The sequence below is a fragment of the Eutrigla gurnardus genome, assembly GCF_963514095.1.
Source record: "Eutrigla gurnardus genome assembly, chromosome: 16".
Taxonomy (NCBI): Eukaryota; Metazoa; Chordata; class Actinopteri; order Perciformes; family Triglidae; genus Eutrigla; species Eutrigla gurnardus.
This window is the reverse complement of record NC_139927.1, coordinates 23,522,905-23,550,739: the sequence shown is the minus strand read 5'-3', so window position 1 is coordinate 23,550,739 and position 27,835 is coordinate 23,522,905. Positions and strand designations below refer to the sequence as shown.

Below are 27,835 nucleotides of genomic sequence, written 5' to 3'. Positions count from 1 at the left end.
AGTTTATGGTCTCAATCTCTAGTTCAAGTCTTCTTCAATCCAGCATGATGTTCATTTAGTACATTATGGTCCATTTATAGTCCAACACACCAGAAAGCAGGGGATGCTTTAGGGGGCGGGGTTACCTTGACAGGTCGCTACCAATGCAGTTGGCTACTAAAATTACTTTAACACTTAGATGTCAAGTTGACCTTGGCCTTTACTGGTTGCAAAAATGCCAAGATGGCGAAGGCCACAATGCTGAAATTGAGGCTTCAAAGCTGTAGTCCACAAACCAATGGCTGATGTCACCATGACTATGTCCACCTCTTCTCTACAGTCTATAGTTTGAACACAGGATACCTTTTAAATACAGTCACTGCATGCGGCACTGCAGCAGTACTATGCATCATCAGTGCCTTAATGCTGAGAAATGGATGGAATTATTTTCAGCGATGGTTGTGACAGCCTCTGCAGACAGCTTTCATGGTGCATGCTCTCCATTCATGCAGTAATCAGTGTCCATCAGGTCTGACATGCTCAGTTATGATCATGCCTTTATAAACCTCTGTGGGACAAGATAAGTTAAGAAACTAGTTGTCTCTTTGGTGCATTTGTATTTCCATCTCAAGGTGAAGTTCTCCTGAAAACTGGTCCCTGGTCCCTAGGGCAACCCATGACCTGGTTAAGAAATATCACCATGTCCTGATTGTCAATTCATAAAACATATGAATGCTATAACGTGAGATTTTCAGCTTTCATAGTTCGTAAACCATTTTTAGAGTTTTAAGCATATAATGATGATTATGGGTATGTGATAATTATTTTGGCAGGGATAATCGTGACATGAAATTCTCATATAGTCCCATGCCTACTTATAATGGATTCATATTCGTATTTACCCTTCCAATGAGAGGATATTTATGCATATGCTTCGTCTTTGAGGAGCTATTCCCGATTAATTTTAATTAATTATTATTAAATTAATTAATTAATTTACTGAGGGCTGAGGGTTTACAGGTTATTAATAGAGAATCAGAGGTGTAGATTGAGACATGCTGTGACCGATGTGTGAATACATTGGAAAGACTGGAGTGCAAATAGTGCTTTCCAGTTGCCTTTGTCTGTCTTGTTTCTGTCCTGTTGTTGAGAATGGCTGTTTTGACAGGAGGGGACATGTATGTGTTGTGACACCTTAATAAGCCTTCAGCCAAATGTTTCATTTAACACCTTCATCGTAAAAGGTTCTGGCTTTCATATCCTTCCTTTACTTTCCTTCTCTGTTTGCTTTGGCAGCAGCAGGAGTCCTTCATCTGAAGCTTCTTGTTTTACACTGATGGATGATATGAAGTAGAATAGGAAGTAGCAAAAACACTGGCAGTAAAAAGTTGATTTTGTCTTTTAATAATGTGTGGAGAAAAGATGCAGCCGAGTGGAAAGCACCAGCAAACAGTGTCTAATCTCGGCAAATTACAGCCTGAAAGCTCATTGTGGCCACTTGAGAGCTGTTTTCCTCCAGTAAAGGACGTGAATAACAAGAGGGCCAGTTGAAACATTGCCTGCTTACCACAGGAAGTTACCTGCTAGATAATGAGCAAGCATTCATTTCAAAATAAGAAACTGAAGTGGCCACTAGAGGCACCGTAGAGCAGTGTTTAATAGGGTTGGGCGGTATGAGCAAAATCTCATATCACGGTATGAATAATTTCATATCACGGTAACGGTATATATCACGGTATGGTTTCCCCCCCTGTAAATTCAATTAATGGCTTAAAAATAACCATACACAGCAAATTCAGAAGTGTTAATTCAACTCCTAGGGAGTTAAATTCAACACTTTAAAAGTGTCTATATTGGTCCACACTAGATCGAGTTAAAATAACACTTTTGATAGTGTTAAACATGACAGAGTTGAAACAACACTCTCAATAGTTGAAATTTAACACTCACCAGTGTTGAATTTTCCTAACACTAGTGTGTAGTGTCAAAAATTAACACTATCATTGTGTTGTTTTAACACTGATAAGATTCAGATTATATTAACACTATTGATAGTGTTAAAACTATATTAACACTATGGATAGTGTTAAATCTACTACTACTACTACTACTACTACTAATATAATTTACAAAGAAAACCACACAAGTTGCAGTTTGAATCTGTATTTATTTCAAACAAGCTCACCACATAAAAACAGCACTGGCTTTGCAACAACCAACAATGACCAACACAGGTCACACGATATGACAATGTGGCACAATATAATATTTCACACATCTCATTAGAAAACTGTTTGTCATAGGGTCTGTAATAAATCAACTCCTTAACTGGAAAAACAGAAAATGAATCTGCGCTCTCACTGATACAGTATGCATTGAAATGATCATCAAAATAAAGAGTGTCCACTCTGCATGTCAAAATAAATGCTTGCTCATTATGTACAAGAATGTTTGTGATCTTTCTGAAAACAGGATCTTCCATATTTGTTCCAGTGCAAACAAACATACCAATCTGATATTCTGTTCCATAGTTCTTCACCCAATTAGTGGTTGACACTTCACAGTATGCATTTACATTAAATACAGAACTTAAAACATCACCTCCTTCCAAGCTATCAATAGTTTCTTTTTTCACTGGACCAAACTCAAATCTCTGAAAATCAAAATTCTCCCAGTGGTAAGCTAGCTGTCTCTGGTGTTGTTTCATCAATGCTTTTGTGATATTTTTGAAATTTTTCACTGATCTTTTAAAAAAATTATGTTTCGCTTCAAACCGCATACACCATACATGGAGTGGACCTATTTTTCTAATGCAACGCGGGTAATGTAGCATAAATGATGCTTTGGAATCAATCTTTTCTCTGAAAACAAAGATTTAAATAGCTTGTGGTGGTCCTTAATCAAGTGCTTCAAAAAGTATGTCATACCGTTAGTTACAATAGGTGAAAAAACAATATTCACAATCTGAATCAAGAGGAGGAGCAGATTCCAGTAACAGTTATTTCTTTCCAATACATCACCAAAAATAAGAGGAGCATTTCTCACAAGACACCACTACTGTATTGCATTTAGACCAAGGTCCTTGCTAGCATCATCCATTTTCAACCCGCTTGGCCTATTTTTTCTCTCAATATAACCATAGTTGAAACTTTGGATCCTCTGTGACAATGATTCCAAAGACAGATACTTATGGTTGACAAGGTATTGAAAGATTAGTTTGAGTTCGTACTGTACAACACCTTCAAGTAAGTTGTGCATTATGTCAACTGCATAGTTGTCAGAGGTGTGGAAAAAATGCAATGTATTGAGCAAGCATGTCTTTTTGACACCAAATGTTGAACTCAACGTTGTCTTTCTTACCAAGCCAGTGATGTCGAGGAATCGTGGGAAGACATCCAAAACTGTCGAAGGGCACTGCTGATCTTGAACAAGTGTTTGGCGGTACTGAAAAGTAGCCCTCATCTTCTCTTTGATTGCCGATTCATCAGTTGAATGTTTCAAAAAGGATATTGCTTCATGACACTGCTCACCAAGCAGCTGCTTATCCATGCTGAGAACCTCCCTCTTTCTCTTTGGACTATCCTGGTAGGGTGTGCTGGTGGAAGATCTCCGGGACTGAGCTGCAGTGTTGCGCTGAACAGTCTTTATCCTCCAGGCCAAGTACCCGGGATCCACTCTGTGGGTCATAGAAGTGTTCCTGTAATATTAAAAACATTAAATTGTAGAGTAAGTTCAGACCATATTACACCTCCATAAATTGCTATACAAGCTATTCATTTATAAACTTACATATCCATTGTCTGAGTATGGATCTCTGAGGCTGGGAAATAGAGAGATGATGCCCAAAGCATATTTACTTCGCACAGACACAGGCGGGCTCCTCCTGAAAGATCAACATGACATTACTACAATTCCTTCAGTGCTTACAAGTTTTACTGTTGTAGCTTCACTGAGTTTTAGTCTCTCTCAAACACTTAGTTTTTGTATCATGTTTTAGCCATTTAGTATTTATCTCTTTCATAGGAGAAAATAAATAATAAGTTGCTTTACTAATATGCATTACGCAATGTCCTAAAATAAGTGTTCTGTTAAAAAATTGCATTGAGTGAAGTATAAAAATGAACAATGAAGTCTTACCCATGAATTTCAACCATGTCAGCCACAAGAAGGTTCACCAACTGTCTCCTTGTGCTATCCATCAATGTTTTCATTTTATCATATTCATCCAAAATAATCTGTCCACCCGGTTTAGCCTTTAGAGCATCTCTCACCATCTAAAAGATAAAGCAAATTAGCAATCACCATCATTAGAGCTGCAACAATTAATCTAACAATAATCAATTATTAAATTAATCATCAACTATTTTGATAATCGAATAATCAGTTTGAGTAGTGTTTTAAGAAAAAAAAAAGTCAAAATTCTCCCCTCCAACTGCGACTTCCCAATAAAGTCAGTTAATCTCACCGACGGATCATTGTGTCGGACTTTAGTGTGTAGCTCTCGCTTCCCGGCTTCATCGCCTCTACCTCCCTCCGCGCATTTAACTTCCGGTAGTGGCCGGCCCGGCCGGAAGTCAAAGCACTGTTGGATGTGTAGTTCTTTTGACTTGCTAAAGCACTGAAAGATGACTACAAAAATGGACGTGTCTGTCCTTTTGGTGGTTTAACACGGCTGAAAATCATCATCTATTAATGGCGTTCACGCTCCGGCCCGCTCCCGTTGATTTTTATTCCCATCCCGTCCCAATCACGGGATTAATAAAACTTTGACTCCCATCCCGCGGGAATCACGTGACCCGCGGGAATTCCCGAAAAATGTCATGCTCTAGTCTGTTTCTCCAGGAAGCCTAACTTACAGCAGCAACATGTTAACTTAACTTGCCCGACTCACAAAGCTAGTCTGACTTTTAGCATTAGCAGCAGTCTTTGGGCAGGCAGGAGCTCAACCCCCAGGCCCAGCCCCGGCTCTCTAAATTACTCTATCGCCTGGCATTTTCATCGAGACGAGACCATAGCTAATTAATTACCGTACGCGCACGGAACGACAGATTTTTCCCGACAGAAATCAGTTAGCCTCGTGCGCGTGCTAACGCTACGTCATTTTAGCTAACTTAGCTTTTTCCTCTCACAAGAAATGTGTAGTTATATACCGTGTTATCCGAACGTGTAGCCTATACTTACGCTAAGCAAATTGTGTACATTCATCAACACTGATGTGCAAAAGGAACATTAATGCACCCTTGAAAAAAATATAAAACAGCCGCCATGCTAACCTTAACATGGGACTTAAGGCGGGTCCACACCGGACCGAAAATCGGCGTCTTTGAGAGAGTCGGCGTCCGTGACATGAGTCTACTTGGTGTGGTCGCTCGAATCGGCCCACGTCGGCGTTCATTTCAGCCGATTCAAATGTGTAATCCGCCATTCGAGTCGGCCATATTAAGTAGCACGACTTCATTTACCGACGCGAGTCGGGCAGTCGGTGCGGTGTGGACCCGCCTTAAGCCTACCTTGTTAGAGCTATAACGTTAGACAGGACATTCGACACATATAACATTTAAATACTACTGCTTACAAAGTATTATTAAATGGGCATGACGCCTTTCATTTACTTACAGAAAGATACTCCGTGGAGTCTGGAGGTGAAAAGAAAGTCGTCCTCTGGCGACCCGCTCGAGCCTCGAGTCTGACTCCGAGTCGTCCCGCTCTTTAAGGCGGGTGCACACCGCACCGACTGCCCGACTCGCGTTGGTAAATGAAGTCGGGCTACTTAATAATGCCGACTCGAATGGCGGAAACACGTCACAGGTCCGTTGGAATTCTGGGAGTAACACTGTTTAAGTGTTGATTTTAAAATGAACACTTAACAGTGTTGTTTGGATTTAACTCCCTGGATTAACACCAACTCTTTTGAGGAATTAACTCTCAAATAGTTGAATTAAACTAAGCAAGTGTTGAATTAACACTGTATTTTTAACATACAACACCAACACTGGAAATTTAACACTTTTGATTTTGCTGTGTACTGTTGCATTTGATCATTTTCCTCTTTTATTTTAATTTTCTCACAGCAGCATAACATTATTTTAAAGAAAGTATAATAATATAATAAGAAGCCACAAAGACTGTGCAAATGTTGGTAAACATTTGAACTCCAGCTTTAACTTAAGCTATAGTGTGTGTGCAAATGTAAACACATCCATCTTAATAAGAAATAAAAATAACAAATGAGAAAAAGTGTGCGTCGTGATGGCCTCCGTTATCTCCCTCCATCGATGTGATTTATTGTCATAAGGGGTGCCTTTGGCAAAAGACTCATAATACTGCTTCGCATGTTTTAACTTTAAGTGGTGGAAGAGGTTACTGGTGTTTCCACCTCCAGCAGCAACAGTCGCGCGACACTCTTTGCAGAGTATCGCTTTTTGTTCGTTGTCGTATTTTCTAAATCCGAAAAAGTTCCACACAACAGACGTAGCGCCCTTTTTCGGAACGAGTTCCTCCTCTTCGTCATGGGTGGGTCGCGCTGCCTCCGTTTCCTCGTGACGTTCACTCTCCGCCTCCGCCATGATTGTTATTACTCAGGTAAAGCTGTTTCTTCTTCGTCGTGCTCAGGCAACCACGCAAGCAGTCTGCAATGCCTGCAGTGCCCCGTGTGTCGAGGCGGTGTAATAACAGTGACTCAGAGCGATGCCGCAGACATCTGCGCTTTCTCCGGTATAAACGATATTGCAAAATCTCTACCGGTAGACACTTTTATACCGTCACACGGTATAATACCGTCATACCGCCCAACCCTAGTGTTTAATGAGCAAAAGCACTCATAGACTGGTTACCTGTCTGTCTCTACATGTCAGCCCTGTGATAGACTGGTTACCTGTCTGTCTCTACATGTCAGCCCTGTGTTAGACTGGTTACCTGTCTGTCTCTACATGTCAGCCCTGTGATAGACTGGTTACCTGTCTGTCTCTACATGTCAGCCCTGTGTTAGACTGGTTACCTGTCTGTCTCTACATGTCAGCCCTGTGATAGACTGGTTACCTGTCTGTCTCTACATGTCAGCCCTGTGATATACTGGTTACCTGTCTGTCTCTACATGTCAGCCCTGTGATAGACTGGTTACCTGTCTGTCTCTACATGTCAGCCCTGTGATAGACTGGTTACCTGTCTGTCTCTACATGTCAGCCCTGTGATAGACTGGTTAACTGTCTGTCTCTACATGTCAGCCCTGTGATAGACTGGTTACCTGTCTGTCTCTACATGTCAGCCCTGTGATAGACTGGTTAACTGTCTGTCTCTACATGTCAGCCCTGTGATAGACTGGTTACCTGTCTGTCCAAGCAAAAGAAGATGGATGGATGGATGGATTTACAAAATGCATTTCAGAATAGGGATAGGACATCATCAGATTATTACATTACTTTTTTTTTTATCCTTCATTATTTTCACATAAAGGCCATGTTCTAACTGTGATGAACTACAAATATTTGTTTCTTCACAAAATCTAAAGAGATTCCTAAGTCTTGCTGCCATTTTAAGACTTTTAAGCATATTCTGATGATTATCGATTATCGCATGTTTTCCTGCTGAAGCACAATTACTTAGGCATGGGATTATATGAACACGTTATGCCACGATTGTCCTGCCAATTTGAGTGAGAAAGCCTCACTATTTGCAGTGAAAACAAACACACAGTACCTGTACTGACCACCAGAGGGCTCCGGCTTTGAAGGGAACACTGTGGATGTGTGCCCGTCTTGACTTAGTTGTAGTTTTTCACTTTCTGTGGCCTTACATCCTCCCTGCCGTCAAAGCCTCCTGTGTTGCGGTTCATTTTCAGTGGACAGCCAAATTAAATGTTGTATGGGTGTCACAGCACAGAGGGTGTCTTTGTCACTTGATGACTGGCTAACTGGCGGCCTGGCTCACTGGCTGCTCCAGTATCTGCTACTGGTTAACTGTAGCTTCCACATGAGCACATGTGTGTCACACTGCTGCTTTTTAGGAAACAGTGAGTGGTGCAGAGTCACCACCATCATGCCCTGCAGTGAAATGGGCCATTGTTCTGCTGATGCTGTGCAGGACAGCGACACTGACAATAAACATTAGGAGGAAACGGAGGGATTACCGTCGGCACTGTAGACAACGGTCTCCAAGTAACACACTCCACCTCACGACAAACCAGGGTGTGGAAATAATTTAGTAAATAATAATCAATTAAACTTAAAATAATTAAAGTTAGTAATGAGTTTTTCTCGCTGCACCTGTTGCTTGAAACTGATTCCATCAGTACAATTCGAAATCTTCAATTCCAAACTTTCCAGAGAATAATTGTTTTTCCTTGATACGTGCCTTCCACCAGCCAAATAGTTTGATGCATTTTCTTAATTGATCTTTTTTTTTTAACCAACTGATAATTTCTGTTCACTGTGCTATCACAAATACAGACACACACCTGCACATACGTATGTATGTACAGTGTATATATGTAGTAGGAATACAACAATACAGTTAGCCCACGGTTCAATACGTATCTCGGTTCTTGGGTTACGGTTTTGGTTCTGTTTCGGTACACATTTTGTTCGCAACGAGAAAAAAAATTCAAACATTCAAGTGTATTGCATAATAAAATAAATTAATACATAAAAAATGCAAAAGTGTTTCTTCGCAAATTTGAAATACCTGTGAACATAAAGTCACCGTTTTAAATACAAATACCTGTACTTCAGTAATCTATATATGACGTTCATACAGGGGATGGTTTGGAGTACTGCTCTTCATCTCCACATATAGCAGACGTCACAGTGAGATAACTCTCTGTTAGAGCTCCAACTATCCGGGTCAGTGCTAGACTTAGTTCCACGTCTTTCTGTTGTTTTATACAAGTCTGGAATTACGTTAGTGCTGAAAGTGTAGCGTCCCACTGCACTTGTTGTGTTCTTGTGTTTTCTGCACCGGTAGAATCGCCTTGTTGTCGGCATCAATGAGAGAAACTGTTTTAACTGACGGTGTTACCTGCTCAGCCGTTCTGCTGCCAGGACGTTGGATATTCACTGGCAGTGAACACATGCTGCGTTCAAGTGCTCCTCTAAAGCTCCGACAGCAAATTCAGAGAGAAATACAAGCATGGAAATGTGAAATCACATGAAATTTAATTGCAAAACACACACACACGACTCTCGCTGACTTTAATCATAACCAAATTTAAAGGCGTAATAAAAGATCATGACAAGAGATGTATTTTTATCTAATAATAAAGCTGTTTGTGTTCCCTTTTTTTCCTTCAGACCTTCAATTAAAACAGATGTTTAACTAGAAACAAATGAAATATCAGACGAGTAGTGGTTCACTTGGCTTGAAGCAGTTATCTGTCTTCACTCTGTTATGAAAACCCAGGGATGCTTAGATGTATCGGACCAGTCCCGTCTCCTTCTGCTGCTCAGCTCATCCGTAGCTGTCAAATTTAAAGAGTTACATCATGTGTAGGGAAGAATCTCACCACAGAGCTTATTGACAAATGAGGTACTGAGGGAGCTGGAGTTCTGCTGTGTACGATCTGATGTCTCTGGTGGAAACCTCTTTGACCTTCCTCCTGGTCTGCTGTGTCTTTGATCTGTTGCAGAGCAGAAGAAAACATGCTTGGTTGGGTTGCAGCTTTTTCCTGAAGAATTCATTCCGACTTTGTGTAATGAGTTTTCCCCTGCAGAGGGTTGGACTGGTTCCAGAGCTGTAAAAAGAAGTTTAATTGAACTCTTCCCCTCCTGTCCTCTGCTGCAGGTCGACTCTACGCCATGCAGACCAGCATGAAGCTCGACAGCAAGACACCAGAGTGCCGAAAGTTCCTGGTCAAACTCATGGACCAGCTGGAGACGGTAAGTTAGACCTGCCTTAGCACTGTTTCTCACACTTTGATCATTTTTATGTTATTGCATGATATCCATCCATCCATCCATCCATCCATCTATCCAAACAGTTTGAGCGCCAGACACTTAATTTCCTCCAGTCTGGTGACAAGTTATGCATCAATGTCTAGTGCAAATGTCTTTATGGAAAGCAAAAGTGTAACAGTTGTTTCTCAGTTCATATCTGTTCAAACATATGGGAGAATAATGGAGTCATGTAGAGCTGCATGGTTCAGCTGGCTGCCTCAGTACTGTTATATAATAGAATATACTTTAATGTCCCCATGGGGAAATTTGTCTTGGACTCATCAAAGTGTTGCACAGACATTCATCGACAAGGACATGACATAGAACATAATACATAATAAATAGAAGACATTGAAAACACAACACAGTGGGGCCCATTGACAGGATGTCGACTGCCCATGGAGCTCCATTCCAAATACAGAATACATGGATAGATTCAGTATGGCAGATAAAAATGTAAGTGCATAAGTTAACATAAACAATAAAAATGATACATAAAATATATGTGTGGTGGGGAGGTTCAGCTCAGGAGGTAGAGCGGGTTGGCTGGCAACCGCAAGATTGCCGGTTCGATCCCCGGCTCCTCCTAGCTGAGTGCCTGGTGTCCCTGAGCAAGACACCTCACCCTAATTGCTTTGGATAAAAGCTCTATATAAATGAGGACCATTTGGTACAGCCCGAGTTGATGCCTATTTGCGTTGCTTATTAAGAACATTAATTGAGATGGGGACAAAAGAGTTTTTGAATCCGTTCAGTCTACACTGAGGAACCCTGTATCGTCTACCTGATGGTAGCAACTCATACTGTGAAAACAGGACATGTGAGGGGTCAAAGAGTATTCTGTCGATCTGTTTTGACACACACTGATCGAAGATGGATTGATTGTTTCTGTATTGTTTCTGTCCGACTCTTTTCATTGCAGTTTGTAGTAGGGGTGAGAGAAAAAATTGATTCTTAGATGCATCACTATGTGGACGCGGACGATTCTGAATCGATTCACAAATGTCAAAAATGTATTATTTTTATTTCGTATTGTTTATGGAATGCAAAAGGCGGTACTTGGTAATGCAGCGCCTGAACAGTCTGTGGCGTTACACATAATGGAGACACGGCTGACAGAGAACATTTACACCGATAATGTTTCATCATTCATGGCTGAAAAAAACACTATTACTGCTTTATTCATGTTGTGAAGTCCCAGATACACCAGGAAACTAAATGGCGTCCTGTCTGAGTTTATACTTTTACCCGGAGGGGCATCGGTGAATCTCATAGAGCTGCATTCACAGCAGCGGTCGCTATCAAAAACCACGTTGTGATTTATTCACCATTTAAAGAGATTAAGAGTATACTCGGTATACCGAAGTAACGACGATAAGTAAACAGTCCAAAGTCATGGTTTGTTAAGTCTGTCCGTTAAGACGTTACGAAAATAACTTTAAAAATGCTTGTTTTGGCGTTCGGCTCACTCAGAGCTAAGCTAGGCTAACACGGTAGCGGCTACGTAAACACTGAACGTAACGTCGTCTCGGCATAAATACGGCATCAACCTTGTTGTTTGTCCTACAGACAGTCTCTGGTTTTACTCCTAGTGTGTTCGGTCTCTGTATGAGAGTAAGATACTATCCCACAGACGGCTACGCTGTGATGTGTTGAAATGCAGCTGCATTGATTATTGCATTGGAATATTTGTATATCGGCTACAGTATACTGTTTTCTCTCAGGGATATGGTCATCACCTGTAACAGAACTTTGTGTTCATAGGGAGTCATATCTACTTGTGACAAAGAAAAGCCTTTTCTTTAATAAAATATTACAGAAGGTAATTAACCTTGGTTTTCTTTTATGATCATCACAAAAGTAGGAAGTGACTAGCAAACTCTGAGTAGCAAAGTCATATTTCATTCTTTTTAAATCATGCATGGAAATGTACACAAAAAAATTGTTGCATCGAGAATCGGTTTATAATCGAATCGTTGACCTCTGAATCGTAATCGGATTGAATCGTGAGGTGCCAAGAGGTTCCCACCCCTTGTTTGTACTTAGTGTGCTAGTTTTGCTTTTAAAGCCACAGAGAGATTGCCAAACCAGGCCGTCATGCTGTATCTGAGGATGCTCTTTAGGCCAGCCTGGTAAAACATGAGCATGATCCTCTGCTCCACACCATATAGGTGTAGTTTGCACAGACGGTACACATGCTGTTGCAGTTGGGAGCATATCCAATCAACGTGTTAAAGTGCTGTCAATGTGAACCCTAAGGTATTTGTAGGACTGTACTTGTGTGATTGCCTGGTTATGTATGATGACTGGTGAATGACTGCCAACATTCTTGGGATAAAAAATGATTTCCTTCATCTTTTTCACACTTAAAATCAGATGATTGACGTCACACCACTCAATAAACCGCTTCACTTCTGAGTGATAGCTACTCAGCTCATCTGATCTATTGAGTAGGCTTGAGAGGAGCCGTCGGAGTATTTAAAAATCTAATTGTGTGGGTGTTTGGATGAACACCATTAGTGTATAAGGTAAAAAGAACAGGTGAGCTAACAGCCTTGTGGTGCACCTGTACTTATCTGCACAGACTGAGAAAGACTGCTATTGACTTTCACTTGCTGTGTCCGGTTTGTTAAAAATGAGTGAAACCATTTTACCACTGAGGGATTGACATTGAGCTCTCTAAGTTTCTGTATTAATGAGTGGGGCTCAATGATGATAATGATAAGAGGCTTTATCCTCGAGATGTTTTAACACTAAGTGCATGATGGAGGTGATGGCGTCTTCAGTGCTGCGCCCCTGTTTGTAAATGGGTCGAATTTGCTATTCACGTCTGCCTTCAGCTTACTTACTACATATTTTTCTAAACATTTCATCACTACTGATGTTAATGCCACGGGCCTGAAGTCGTTGTGTTCTATGGGTTGTGGTTCTTTGGAAACACTGGAATAAACATGGAGCGCTTCCATAGGAGAGGGACCGTGTGCGTGTGAAGGGACTGCTGAAAGACCGGGCACCAGGCCAGGGGAAGCTCCTCAGCAAAGGTTTTTAGTATTAAGGGTGATATCCCGTCTGGCCTTGTAGCCTTTTTTTTTCTACAGAAACCTGTTTAAATAGGTGTTGAACAGCACGATCAGCAGTCTGCCCGTGATGCAGTCGGTGGGCGGGAAGCAGTCCACCTCCTTACTGCACTCTGCTGAGGAGTCATGCGCCTCCAATCTCATATAGAAAGATTTTAATTCATTGGCCATTTTTGTATCATCAGATGTCCTTAAATCTTATCTGCATACATCAGTCAGTGACCAAATGTTTCTTAGTGCTGCAATGCCATCTTTACCTTTGAACCACATGGATGAATGGCTCTTTTATTAAAGCACAGCTCTACTGTAATCAATACACACACACTAAAAGGCCTGAGGTTGGCCTGTTGTTTTTCCATCCTTCTCAGAGGTTTGAGGTTTCCTTCCTCAGACATGTCAGCTAGCAGCACTACATAGAGCTGGTGTTTACTGTCGAACATGGAGGGAACTTAAAGTCCCAGTGAAGTTAAGGTACCATATTCTGAATAACAGGTTTTCTCTGGTCTCTACACCTATAAACTGGTCCTCCCTGAGCCTGTCAACTCCCAGGATGAGGAAAACATACGACTCCTGCATGGTCTGCAGCCCCCCCACTGGTACAACGGCGCTCCTACAGGCTGTTCAGATTCAGCTCCTTTCGTTACGTAACGAAGGGAGTCATTTGCATAGGCCGAACTTCTCTGCACGATGATAGGAGAGCGTGGACCGACGGCGTCGGCCACTAACCTGACCACTATTTTCCAGTAGTATTTCCAGTACAAGTTCTTACATTTCAGTACTTGCTGATGCCGAGTACGGATATGAGTACTTAATAATACCATTACAGTTCTAACAATTAAAACCTATTTTATTTTGTTTGGTGTAGGGATATTAATAGTTATTGACTGAAAATCATGAGCGTGTTCTAGTCCTGCTCAATGTGTAAAGTGTCCCAAGATCATTTTTGTTCTGATCTGACACTATAAATAAAATGTTATTGAATTGTTATAATTAACCATTTAATTAAAATAAATATTAAAAATGTAAAAAGCTAAGTAAGACTCAGAGGAGCAGCTTGTCACTTAAAGGAGAGTGGTGCTGGTCCACCTTAAAGTTCAGTCCACCTTAATTGTTCCTGCTTCGGATCAACTAGTTGTTGCTAACCTCACTAGACTGTCTAGCTTCATGCTGTTGCAGCTGGTTATTAGGCTCCATGCGTTGTATCTTAGTAGTTTTATGAGTACAAGTACATTAGAAGAACAGTATCATCATCCGTAAATCCGTAATTTCAATCCCTTCATCCCTTCAGTTTTAGAATTGATCAACTATTCTGATCTGCCCAATCAGTTGATTGGGAACAAAATATCAGTTTCATATTCATGAGCTGCACCAGTAACCTGATCAAAATGAAGCACTAAACTTCAGCAATGCCAAAATAAAACAAGACGTTTAATCAGTGTTGGGCGATCGAATGCAACATTAACCGAAACCAACATCATTGTTGTCCCCATGTCTTTCCCACACCAGTACACATAATGTGCTGACTGACCTACAAACCTGTTTGACAGAAAGCCTGAGACAGATCCAAAGGAAATTACCGTGTACAATAATCCATGTTGAGTTTTCCAACCTTTAAAGTGCATGTTAGGTTAATGTTTGGAGGCTCTTACATGACACACATTTATGTAAGCTCGTCTGCTAGTCAACGGGAGCCAAACTAATTAGATTTTATAGAGTTATGTTGAGGAGGAGGAGGTGAGGTGAGATGAGGAGGAGTGAAAGGAGGAGGAGGTTTATGGGCTCAGAGACCTAGGGGGGTCAAACAAATGAGCCTTTTATCTGAGACCGAGAGGAACAGAAGGAGCTGCAACTCCCCAATCATGTCGTCTGCCACTAATTTAGATCAGGTGGTGCCATATTTCTAGTCGACAAATATGTGAACGTATGTCTTCAGAATCATTTCTGTGACTCAATGTTCAACAAATGTGTTGCATAGCGCCGAGATTGGGCTCGGAGGACGTGATCGAGAGCAGGTGGAGGGTATAATGGAGGAGGATGAAGAGACATGATGGGGGAGGAGGAAGGGTGAGGGGGTGAGGAGGTGGGAAGTCCCGCAGTGATGCTGGACTCACTTTATGAGCGCTAAGAGCCAATTAAAGGGAGCAGTGGACAAGGATGAAAACCTGCAAACACAGAGCGTTTTTACAGAGGCTCCAGGGATCTTCATTACTGTCACACACTCAGGATGTCAACAGGGCTCACATCCGCTGCTTTCATCTCTCTCTCTCTCTCTCTCTCTCTCTCTCTCTCTCTCTCTCTCTCTCTCTCTCTCTCTCTCTCTCACCCACCCCCTTATTCCACTTCTGTGGTCTGGGCCTTTAGCTTTGGTGTGTCCACTGAAGGTTAGCCTGTCTGCAGGTGTACTGACTTGTTGACCCCAGGCTCAAAGACCTGGTCTGATGGGGATTTGAGTACAGACGTGAGAACCAACGTATGCGCTTCTTGATTTTTGTCATCCATTGGTAGAAGTGTTATTTAAAAAAGGCTGATTGATTTGAATCCATATTTTCCTCTCCGTTGGTTGATGGAGTGTAAATCCTTCCTCAGCTGCTGCTCAGTTCCAATCTGCAGCAGCACACATGGAGAGCCTGGTTCTTTATTCAGGTCTTCACTGTCCCCATGGAGATGCAGGCCAGTAACACTTTCTGCTGTACAACATGTAAAAGGTCCTAAAGGTTTTCCCATTTCTTTGACTTGGGGATACCCTGAGGTTTGTTTTCTTCTATGGTCCATGACCATGTGCTGTTGCTGGTCGTTGTGACTCATCTCTACAGCAGCTCTTTTTCCTCCTCCCTCTCTCTTTCCCTGGTGACCTGGCTCCTACATACTGTACATGTTGGACTCATTAATTCCATTTTCCACCGCCATCGCTGGCTCAACTCTCCGAGGCTTCGCTCCATCCGGGATGCTGGATTCTTTTTTCTCCTCCTTGTCTAAAAGTCAGTTTGAGTAAGTTGGAAGTAGGGAAACCTCCAGCAGCTAGCAGCCAGACACTGCAACATTTAGAGCTACAGAAATACATTTCCATGCTCAATCAATGTGTGGCAGAAATGATACTGTAGCAGCGACTATGAGCTGTTGATTTCTAACATTTTTTTTTTTGGACCAAATGACTGAGGGCTTCTACTGTATATGATAATGCAATGTTATTTAATCCTATGAACCAGATAGTGTTCAAGGAGCCAGGAGTTATTGTTGGCAAACTGAGATACAGTACGGCCCATTTTTCAAACGGGCCGTACAAACGGATGATTTTTAATATTAATAAATGTGAGATGAATTACTCCGTTTGGTGATCTAATTTTTCCTGTTAAATGTATTATTGTGTAATTAACTGTTAAGTTGCAGTTAAATACTATAATTCTACAACAGAAAACTGCTATATCACTGTAATATACTCGAGTATACAGCGCTAATTTCACAATCATTTACTTTCAAATGATACAGTACTGTGAAGGTAATGCAACTAGAAGCCGGTAATTAAAATGTTATCATCATTAAAGTGTATTATTTACATTTTGTAAATCTACAGTAACATAATTTGCAGGTCATTTACTTAATAAGAATGTTTGTTCTTTCGAGCTGTTAATCTAATCACGTCACAGTTTCCTGATTCTCTTTATGAAGCTCATATGAGCACGTACTTATGATGTTGTTAATTATTCAATAACACCTGCTACGTTCTGTCGACTTCTCTTCTCTGCATTTTTATTTCAGATCAGTCCCCAAGATACAATATTATCATTACATCACAATAAGATTTTAAGCATATGGAATGATAGTTTGTGATAACGTCTATTGCAGTTTATATTTATATTATATTTTATATTTCAACGGCAAACTCTGTTTGTCAACAAGGTTTTACAACTGCTCTTGGGGGACGCCGTTCACAGGCTCGATGGATCAATCCCTCCAGTGTTTTCTGGGTCTGCCCCGAGTCCTGGAACCCCTCTACCAGGAGGCATCCTTGGATTGGATGCCCGAAACCATTGTTCCCTCCGGATGTCTGAGCTCCTCACCTCTAAGGCGGAGCCTTCCACTCTGTGGAGGAAGCTCATTTCAGCCGTTACTACCCAAAGGTCCGGACCACCGGTGTGGGTTGGAACATAGATGGACCTCAGTTCCCTTTTCGCCATAACAGTCTGGCACCACCGCCGCCGCACCTGAACGGCTGTCCATCTCACGATCCCTCACCCGTGAACAAGACCCCGACATCCTTACACGGAAACACCATTACAGCAAACATGTCACAAACTCCACTAACAAAAAATAAATAAATAAAACCGCAACACCCTGAAACACCGTAGCATACTGTATATTCACTCATACAAATGACATGCAAAAAGCAAGAAATTCACTCTCATTGCACACACAATGAATAGCAAGTGTTGTCATTCTTGACAGCACGCTGTACACTTTACATCTTAAAAGTTGCTAAAATTCATACAATTCATGTAAAGTTGAGTTGCCAGTCAGATGGAAACCTCATGAGAAGGAGTTTCCTTTGAACCCAGAACTGTATGTTCCCTGACCGCTAGTCCTCCTCCATTCTATACTCAAGGCAAAGTTTTTACATTCCTCTGCCACACACACACACACACACACACACACACACACACACATACTTGTCTTTGTCACATTGTGAGACCACAAGACCAGCCCATGCTTTCCGGGGACCACCCTTTCTGAAGGTTTCAGAGCACTGGAAAAAATCAGGCAGAATCCTGGGGTGGACATGAATAGTGATGTCACTTCAAATCATCAATTAGACAGAGTAGAGCTTCTTCACCTGACCAGGACCCTGTTCCTGGGGACTCCTCTGGTTTTTAGTCATAAGTGGGGTCAATATACACTCATGCCTGGTATTTGTTTCTTCCTGAGCTCCACTTAACACAGATCCAGGTTAAACTTACTTTGTGGAACCACTTACCACCTTTGACTGTCAAGGTATATATATACACACACATATATATATATATATATATATATATATTAGGGCTGTCAAAAGATTGATTTTTTTAATCGCGATTAATCGCATTTTGTCCATAGTTAACTCGCGATTAATCGCAAATTAATCGCATTTTTTGGCACATTTTTTTTTCTTCTTCTAAATGTACCTTAATGTATTTTTTTCATATTAATACTTTTAACAACATAAGGGCAAATATACTTGATTTATGAAAATGTTTATTTAACACTTCAAATATCCCCTTACCAAAACATGGGATCAAAACAGGGTTATAAGAATATATCACAAACAATTAAAGTGAACATGTCACAGGAGATAGTGTAACAGGAGATAAGTACAGTTAGGATATAAGTGCATTGGCTTGCAAGTGATATCTCAGACTGGACGTGCTTCTATGGTAGCTCATTTCATACCCACAGTACGCGCAGATGACTTTGGTCTTATCGACTGAACCATCTGGCAGTCTTTTGAAGGTGAATTTGCCGTTCACAAATCGATTTTAAACGCGTGTGGACGCGCCGCTTCCCAGTATTGCACGCTTGGTGGGCTGCCACTAGAGGATGATTGACAGGCGCTCTCCTTTAAACAACAACTTTTTGCGAGCGTTCGCGAGCGTTCCCGAGGCGGCGAGTCGAGCCCGGCGCCTCTGATTAGCATAAAGTAGATTCGACTTATACTTTAGGCAAATGAGGAGCGGCCAACTCGCGCGCCGTCTCTCGACATTCACCGCAACGCCACCAGAATGCATTGCACGGCTTTTCACATAGACAATGAATGGGACGCGGGGAAACACCGCTGCCTGTGGACACGCACCTTCCCTCTGGATCAAGACTACAGGTGCCACCGACGGCCATAAATCATACAATGCGCGTTTTTTTTTTTTTTAAATACCGAGCGTTAATCGTGCGTTAAAAAAATTAACGGCGTTAAGAGGATGTTGCGTTAACGCGTTATTAACGCGTTAACTTTGACAGCCCTAATATATATATATATATAAACCTAGATCTATATTCGATTTCTAGATATGTACATATCTAGACATCTAGATAAATATATGGAGTCGAAAGTTTGAATCAGTAAACTTTACCTCTGTCCCTTTTTGATGACAGCCGGTGACAGGTTTGTGGAGGTGTCAAGGTGCCCTGCTCTTGTGCTTCCTCCTCCTGGCTGACATCTGGAATTGTCGTTTCTTCCATCTGACTGGATGTGACCTGACTCCTCTCCTCTGAAAACCAGGAGAAGACAAATGAACTAATATTAGTCGACACATCAAAGTACATTTGGCATCAGGCCTAACTGGACATATTTTAATGGGTTGATACTGGCTAAAATTCCAATTCGATCCAACTTTATTCTATTGTGTTTGGCCACCTCGGCCTGCTAATGTTGCCGAGCTGCTCTCTTTTACAGCTGACTTCTACTATGGGAGAATTTCACTGCATAAAGTGGAAATCAGTATGTAAATATAACAAATCATTTGGGTGCACCAGATGGTGAGTTCTGAAACTGAGGTTGCAAGAATTCACTGACCTTGATGGCAGTAAGCACTTAGCAGAGAGTGCACAAACACCAGCTAGCAGCTTCTCATGTTTAGCCATATCATATCAGTAATTTATGACTCATATAAACTTAATATTTGTGACCCAGGATCTGTTTTTTCAGTATTAGCCCTTGAAAATTAAGATCTGTCAGATACATATTAAAAAAACATTAAAGCATAAGAATCAGACTCGGTATCGGTACATACTGAAAATTAAAATGGGTAATTGATCGTGACATCCATACAGTAAATGGATAGCCTTGAATATAGGGCTGGGTATTGGCAAGAACCTCACGATACAATACGTATCACGATACTTTGGTCGCGATACGATGCGTATCACGATATCACGATATTGCGATATAAATAAAGATGAAAACACAAGTACCTGTATATGTACAACAGATGATATTGATCAGAGGACAAATTGACTCAAAACTATTTCATTCAAAACAGCCTCTCCATTTTATTAATTCCAATGAAATTTCTGGGCAGTAATATTCTCTTTGTCCAGCTCGTTGTTCTTGCTATCTCTCTTAACTTTGAAGCCAGAGTGCTTCCAAATGTGAACTTTAAATTGTGAAGGGCGTTGTTAACTTGCCATCCATTTTGCAAAGACCTCAGCCACTCTCTCTACTACAGAAATACATCCGCCGCACAGCAGAGTGGCCCTTCGGCGATATATCGATACTTGGAGTTGAAGAATCGATATTGTATTGGGCAACAAAGTATCGCGATATATTGCCGTATCGATATTTTTGCCCACCCCTACTTGAATACATAAGCGTGGTCACATTTCATAAGATACATACCTTCTGAGCCTGAATCACACACCGCCTCGGTGTCGCTGTCAAGGTGCACGTTCTCTGTGAGTTAGTGGGGGATTGGAAGAGGGGTAGAAGGAAGGAGAATGATGTTAGTGGAAGCAGAATGCAATCTCTTGATTCTGAGATGTTCCAATAATGCTCAAGAAAAATGAGACATAATATATAATGTAGATAGCAATGTTAAGAAAGAGAAATAATTAGTACCGTCAGGATCTATGTTGATTTCGTCCAGGGTCTTGCCCTTGAACTCTGCCAGGCGTCCCTGTTCCAGAGCCATGAGAACTTTGCTTACTTTAGCAAGTTGGAGGGTGCCTTCCAGAAGTCTGTAGAACTGCCGATGTACTCTTATATCATGGCCAAGAAAATCCGCTAACTGATCCAGCTCTGTATTATTGAGATTGAGAACTTGAGACAGAGTTCCGGTTTGTTTGCGCAGTTTTGTAGAGGTGAGACTTGAGGGACTTCTGGCACCACAGATCTTGGCATAGTGTCGAAGGCAATCAGACCCACGATAGCAAGTCAATGCACTTGGTCTTGCAAAAAAGTATGTGTTATCTCCAGGAACCCCACATTCCTGCCGTTTGGTGACAAGCAAATCCAATGATTGTTGCATTGCTGGGGTCAAAAGCACGGGGACCTTTCTTCCCCTTTTTCCTCTTATCTCTATCCGCCTGAAGTGTTGACAGTTTCTTTTCCAAGTCTGTGAGGGCCGCATTCAGATCTTCCTGGGGGCCTGATGGATTTTGAGTCAAATATGCTGAGAGGGGCATTTTTGACACCTCCCCTGCTCTCCGACGGTTGAACAAAATAACTTGTGTCAATGTGGTCTTTGCCAGCTGTGACCATGTCTGCGGCGATGACTCTGTTGCCAATTTACTATGACCCAGTTCCTGTTGCGCATCTAAATAAGAATGCAGATTCTGGACATCTTTGGTGAATGGAAGCAACAGAGGGGCATTCCACCTAGATTCCTGAAGTGTTCTCAGTGAAGCAGACGATATCATTTCATTCCATCTAGTTTCGTAGACTCTGCGGAATGTACGAGCATCTTTTGCTGCACTGTAGTCCTTCTGTACATTTGCACGGCTTTCAACAAGCATTGAAATCTTTGTCAAGGTATGTCCAAGTTTGAGAGCAAGACTTGGGGTCTTGTATGTATTGGTTTTGCTGTCATGGCCTGCCACATGTCTCACTGCTTGTATAACATGCATGAAATTCGCAGGTTTGATGTGCTCTTCAATGGTCTTCAAAGGAGTAGTTTTCCTTGAGCATACCAGAAGCCTGCCCAGCTCTCTCAATTTCTGCCAAATGAATTCATGTTTGCCGACGTCATATCCGAGCCTGTTATAGAGATGCTCGCCATACTCTAGAATACATGCATCAGATTTGACAGCAGTCTGTTTTGATGAGTGCCTACTGGCGGTTTGTGTTCTAGGACAGGATGAACGGCTTAAACGTCGCCTTTTACATCTCACACCAGAGTCACTTTCTTTTCTTGAGCGTGAGCGTCCTCTGTTATGAACCTGCTTTGAAGAGTCACTGTTCAATTTTGTTTGTGAAAGACATGCATCTTGAAATTTTTGGCTTTGGCCAAGGCGTGGTTTCTGCTCAACTAGCTCAATAACTTGACTTGTGTCTGTATCATCAGATTGATCCGTACTAGTCTGAGGAATATATTCTTCTCCACTGTCACTGGAGGTGAGGTCAAAGAGCTCCTCTGAATCAAACTGAATCCGGTTGTACATCTTTAGGAAAGAAAATTTAAATTAAATGTATGTCAGCTTAATTAATGTATCTTTTGGCATACACAGTTTACTCCATTCTAGATAATAACAATCAGTAAATAAATGTAAAGCCAATGTATTCATCTTTTCTCCCTCATTGTGTGTTGCTTACTTGTATGCTTTTGGTCCTCCTCAGCCTAGGGATAGTGTCTTGATCTTCTTTGGAGAGGCAAGGTTCAAAGTCTGAACTTGGACTTGATATCTAGAGTGTCCAAAAGAAATGTGTCTTCATAAAACTTTAACCAATGGATGAAGAAAAAAATGATATAAACCAAGCTATGAAAATGCTCAAGTGTATAAACATCACCATACCTGAAAGCTGGTACTTGGATAGACAGGACTTGTGGATGCAGCCAGATATTCATCAGAGTCAGTGTAATTTGCGAGGGAAGTACGAGTGACTTTTTTTGTTGGCAATTGAAGTTCTGGGTCGTCTGAGCCCTATATAACAAAAGATTTGATACATTTCTTCAACTGGACAATTGATTCATTCACATGTATAATAAAGCATTATCTTCATTGACCAAATTGCAATTACAGCTGGAAAAGAAATTGTAATAATTTATATTTAACAGAAGAGTAAAAAGTCAGATGCAAACATCCATGAATATGCTGTTCTTATGAGAACATACTTTGACTCATACTTAACAGATATGTTATAATGGTCAGAAATATTCATATTAATGAATTGGGGATGAAAAGAGACTATTTAAAAAACACAACCTTTACATAGCTAGATACACAAGATAACCAGCCATGACTGTAGTTATATTGCTTAAAGATTTCCTCCATTTGACACAAAGCACATTTACTCTTGATATGTTTAAGTTGCCTCTGATTTCTAACATCAATGAGCTGCCTGCTGTTACCATGATAGTCAACAACAAGTAAAGCTGAAGTCTGACAAGATGAATTGACCTCAGACCAACAGCTGGTTTGTCTGGTAGAAAGTAAAACTGGGCTCAAGTTCAACGGTGCAAGTTATATATAGTGTTTTTGTAAATTTAAGAACAGAAAAATGAAAAGAAGTCAACTTAAAATGGCATAATAGTGCTCAGTAACCGTGGACCCCACAACTTATAGAGACCTGACAAGTGTGTGTCTGAGACTGGTTTTCTTAAAGCACTCTGACTGGCCCAGATTAAATCATTAAAACCAGAATGCTCAGTCATGACCAGTTGAACTGACCTACACAAAACCAAAATGTGCCAACAGGTGAAAGGACTGCAGCAATCAAAGAGGAAAAGCTTAGAACTAAAGCATGCATAATTAATAGACATTTAAACACATACTGACAGAAATTCGTACCTGCATCTGATGGCATGAAGATCCCTGAGGAGCCTCGTTTTTGGTTCTGCTGGTGTCAGCCTCAGAAAACTCAGTGGCAGTAGAGAGTCCTTCAACCTGAAGAATTAGTTGAGCATTATTACTGAGTTCTTAGTGAGCAGTGAGACCATTTGACTTGCACAACAACGTTAACCATAGCTAGATACACAATATAACCAGCCATGACTGTAGTTATATTGCTTAAAGATTTCCTGCATTTGACACAAAGCACTTTTACTCTTGATATGTTCAAGTTGCTTCTGATTTCTAACATCGATGAGCTGCCTGCTGTTACCATTATAGTTAACAACAAGTAAAGCTGAAGTCTGACAAGATGAATTCACCTCAGACCAACAGCTGGTGTGTCTGGTAGAAAGTAAAACTGGGCTCAAGTTCAACGATGCAAGTGATTTATTGTGTTTTTGTAAATTTAAGAAAAGAAAAATGAAAAGAAGTCAACTTAAAATGGCATAATAGTACTCCGTAACCGTGGACCCCACAACTTGTAGAGACCTGACAAGTGTGTGTCTGAGAGTGGTTTTCTTTAAGCACTCTGACTGGCCAGATTAAATCGTTAAAACCAGAATGCTCAGTCATGACCAGATAAACTGACCTACACAAAACCAAAATGTGCCTTCAGGTGAAAGGACTGCAGCAATCAAAGAGGAGAAGCTTAGAACTAAAGCATGCATAATTAATAGACATTTAAACACATACTGACAGAAATTCGTACCTGCATCTGATGGCATGAAGGTCCCTGAGGAGCCTTCTCTTTGGGTCTGCTGGTGTCAGCCTCAGAAAACTCAGTGGCAGTCGAAAGTCCTTCAACCTGAAGAATTAGTTGAGCATTATTACTGAGTACTTAGTGAGCAGTGAGACCATTTGAGTTGCACAACAACGTGAACCATAGCTAGATACTCAAGATAACCAGCCATGACTGTAGTTATATTGCTTAAAGATTTCCTCCATTTGACACAAAGCACTTTTACTCTTGATATGTTTAAGTTGCTTCTGATTTCTAACATCGATGAGATGCCTTCTGTTACCATTATAGTTAACAACAAGTAAAGCTGAAGTCTGACAAGATGAATTGACCTCAGACCAACAGCTGGTGTGTCTGGTAGAAAGTAAAACTGCGCTCAAGTTCAACGGTGCAAGTTATATATAGTGTTTTTGTAAATTTAAGAACAGAAAAATGAAAAGAAGTCAACTTAAACTGGCATAATATTACTCAGCAACCGTGGACCCCACAACGCGTAGAGACCTGACAAGTGTGTGTCTGAGAGTGGTTTTCTTACAGCACTCTGACTGGCCCAGATTAAATCGTTAAAACCAGAATGCTCAGTCATGACCAGTTACACTGACCTACACAAAACCAAAATGTGCCTTCAGGTGAAAAGACTGCAGCAATCAAAGAGGAAAAGCTTAGAACTAAAGCATGCATAATTAATAGACATTTAAACACATACTGACAGAAATTCGTACCTGCATCTGATGGCATGAAGGTCCCTGAGGAGCCTCGTTTTTGGTTCTGCTGGTGTCAGCCTCAGAAAACTCAGTGGCAGTCGAGAGTCCCTCAACCTGAAGAATTAGTTGAGCATTATTACTGAGTACTTAGTGAGCAGTGAGACCATTTGACTTGCACAACAACGTTAACCATAGCTAGATACTCAATATAACCAGCCATGACTGTAGTTATATTGCTTAAAGATTTCCTCCATTTGACACAAAGCACTTTTACTCTTGATATGTTTAAGTTGCTTCTGATTTCTAACATCGATGAGATGCCTGCTGTTACCATTATAGTTAACAACAAGTAGAGCTTAAGTCTGACAAGATGAATTGACCTCAGACCAACAGCTGGTGAGTCTGGTAGAAAGTAAAACTGGGCTCAAGTTCAACGATGCAAGTTATATATAGTGTTTTTGTAAATTTAAGAACAGAAAAATGAAAAGAAGTCAACTTAAAATGGCAGAATAGTACTCAGTAACCGTGGACCCCACAACTTGTAGAGACCTGACAAGTGTGCGCGTCTGAGACTGGTTTTCTTAAAGCACTCTGACTGGCCCAGATGAAATCGTTAACACCAGAATGCTCAGTCATGACCAGATAAACTGACCTACACAAAACCAAAAGGTGCCTCCAAGTGAAAAGACTGCAGCAATCAATAACGGTGTCCAGCAGGGCTTCAGGTTTGTAAAACCACTAAAAGCAAACACACTGGTTCCCTCCAGCAGGTGGACCCTGACCAGCCTGAATAGACACACTGTTCACTGGCTTAATCAACCAGAGAGAGAGAGAGAGAGAGAGAGAGAGAGAGAGAGAGAGAGAGAGAGAGAGAGAGAGAGAGAGAGAGAGAGAGAGAGAGAGAGAGAGAGAGAGAGAGAGAGAGAGAGAGAGAGAGTGACTGAGTGTGTGTGTGTGTGTGTGTGTGTGTGTGTGTGTGTGTGTGTGTGTGACTAATTCATTTTCAAAAAGGTTTTCATTAATTTCATTTGTAATATTTCCTCCCTCCTCGAGTCATTGAATCAATCTAGTGGGTTGTTTTTGAGTGATTGTGTTAATTTTTCAGATGAAGAAGGAGCTGGGTGACAATGACTCCATCAGCCAGGAGGTGGTTGGTAATGCCCACATTGAAAACTACGCCTTAAAGATGTTCCTGTACGCCGACAACGAGGACCGTCAGGGCCGCTTCCACAAGTAAGGGACTCCTCTGAGTTCTGCTTCTGTTTTCTGCGGTCTCTGTGAACAGCCGCTCCTCAGATGCTGTCATAAAGGTTTTCAAATTCAGTTAGGAAATCCTTTCCCTATCTCCTTTTCTATTCAATTCAATTCAAATCAATTTTATTTATAGTGTCCTATCACAACAGAAGTCATTTCAGGACACTTAACACATTGACCAGGACTAGAAAGTAGGCTGACCTTGTCGTTTGTTTAATATGTGAGTCAAAGGACAGGTCCTGATCAAAGATAACTCCAAGGTTTCTTACAGTAGTATTTGAGGCGATGGCAATCCCATCAATAGTCGCTATATCTTTAGACAGCGAGCTTCGGAGGAGTTTAGGCCCAAGTACAATAACTTCCTTTTTTATCGGAGTTTAACATCAGGAAATTGCAGGTCATCCAGGATTTTATGTCATCAACACATGCCTGGAGTTTAACTAGCTGATTGGTTTCTTCAGGCTTGATTGATAGATATAATTGAGTATCATCAGCATAACAATGGAAATATATTCAATTCAAATTCAAGTTTTATTTGTATAGCACTTTACAATAGCCAGATGGTACCCAAAGTGCTTTACATCAAAGCAATACAATAATACATAACAACAATACATAACAACACAAGAGAGTGCTACAGTGCTGCAAGAAAACACAAGAAAAGAAGAAAAGTAAAGGCCCTGTATAGAGTGACTTCTAATGATATTGGGGGCATTCCATGTGAAAACAGCCGATATTGGGGTACCATGTACATAGTACCTCTCAGAATTTGCTGAAAAGCGGTGAAAATATGCCTTATGTTACCAAAGTTGCAGGTCAATATCTCAAACGGTTTGCCCGTGGCATCCATTTGAATTTCAAGTGGCATGCCCTTTTTTGAAACATTGGAATTTTGCATTTCATTTGTTGGCATTTTTGGAGGCCCATAACTTCTGTTCTAATAGTGATAGAAGGCTGAAAAAAATGGGCAAAAGAAAGCATTAAGAACATTACATTCTTCCTTGTTAGGGCAGAAGATATTAAAAACACGAGGAAACGTACAAATTGGAGAGACATTACGCTTCGGCCAAAACGATCATGGAACACGATCGCATCATTGCTTTAATACCAATTCCCAAAAATAAGATACAGATGAAAAGGATATCACAGGATACAATATTCACAGATGTCGATGCAGGACAACAATCAGATTCAGAACACTCGCAGTCAGATCAGCCACAAAACTCCATTTTCCAGCCACTGACGGAAGCGTGGCTGCCATTCTGCTCCTACAGCCCTTCCGACCACCACGTCAAACATACGGCAGTCATACACATTCAGGTGTATTCAGGGCGGGGATCAAACCGCCGACCCTCCGAACATTGGCCAACCCGCTCTACCAACTGAGCCACAGTGATGTACTCTAAATCCTGATTGGAAGTCCTCAAGTAGACTGTTATTGTTTAGAAAGTCACACAGCTGATTGGCGACTACTTTCTCAAGGATCTTAGAGAGAAAAAGAAGATTTGAATCGGTCTGTAGTTTGATAAAACCCCTGGATCTAGAGTAGGCTTCTTAAGAAGAGGTTTAATTACAGCTACTTTAAAGGACTGTGGCACATATAGCCTGTTAATAAAGACATATTGAAAATATCTAATAAGGACGTGC

General features: G+C 41.1%; 1 protein-coding gene across 2 annotated transcripts in view; it reads left to right on the top strand.

Moving 5' to 3' along the window:
- The window catches only part of vta1 (vesicle (multivesicular body) trafficking 1), a 113,496-nt gene that overhangs the window by 23,880 nt on the left and 61,781 nt on the right, over positions 1 to 27,835 (top strand). For both annotated transcript variants that reach the window (XM_084031108.1, XM_084031107.1), the window contains exons 2-3: positions 9,754 to 9,848; positions 26,040 to 26,167. In XM_084031108.1, coding sequence (XP_083887234.1) covers positions 9,754 to 9,848; positions 26,040 to 26,167 — 223 coding nt within the window. The remainder of the gene's footprint in view (positions 1 to 9,753; positions 9,849 to 26,039; positions 26,168 to 27,835) is intronic.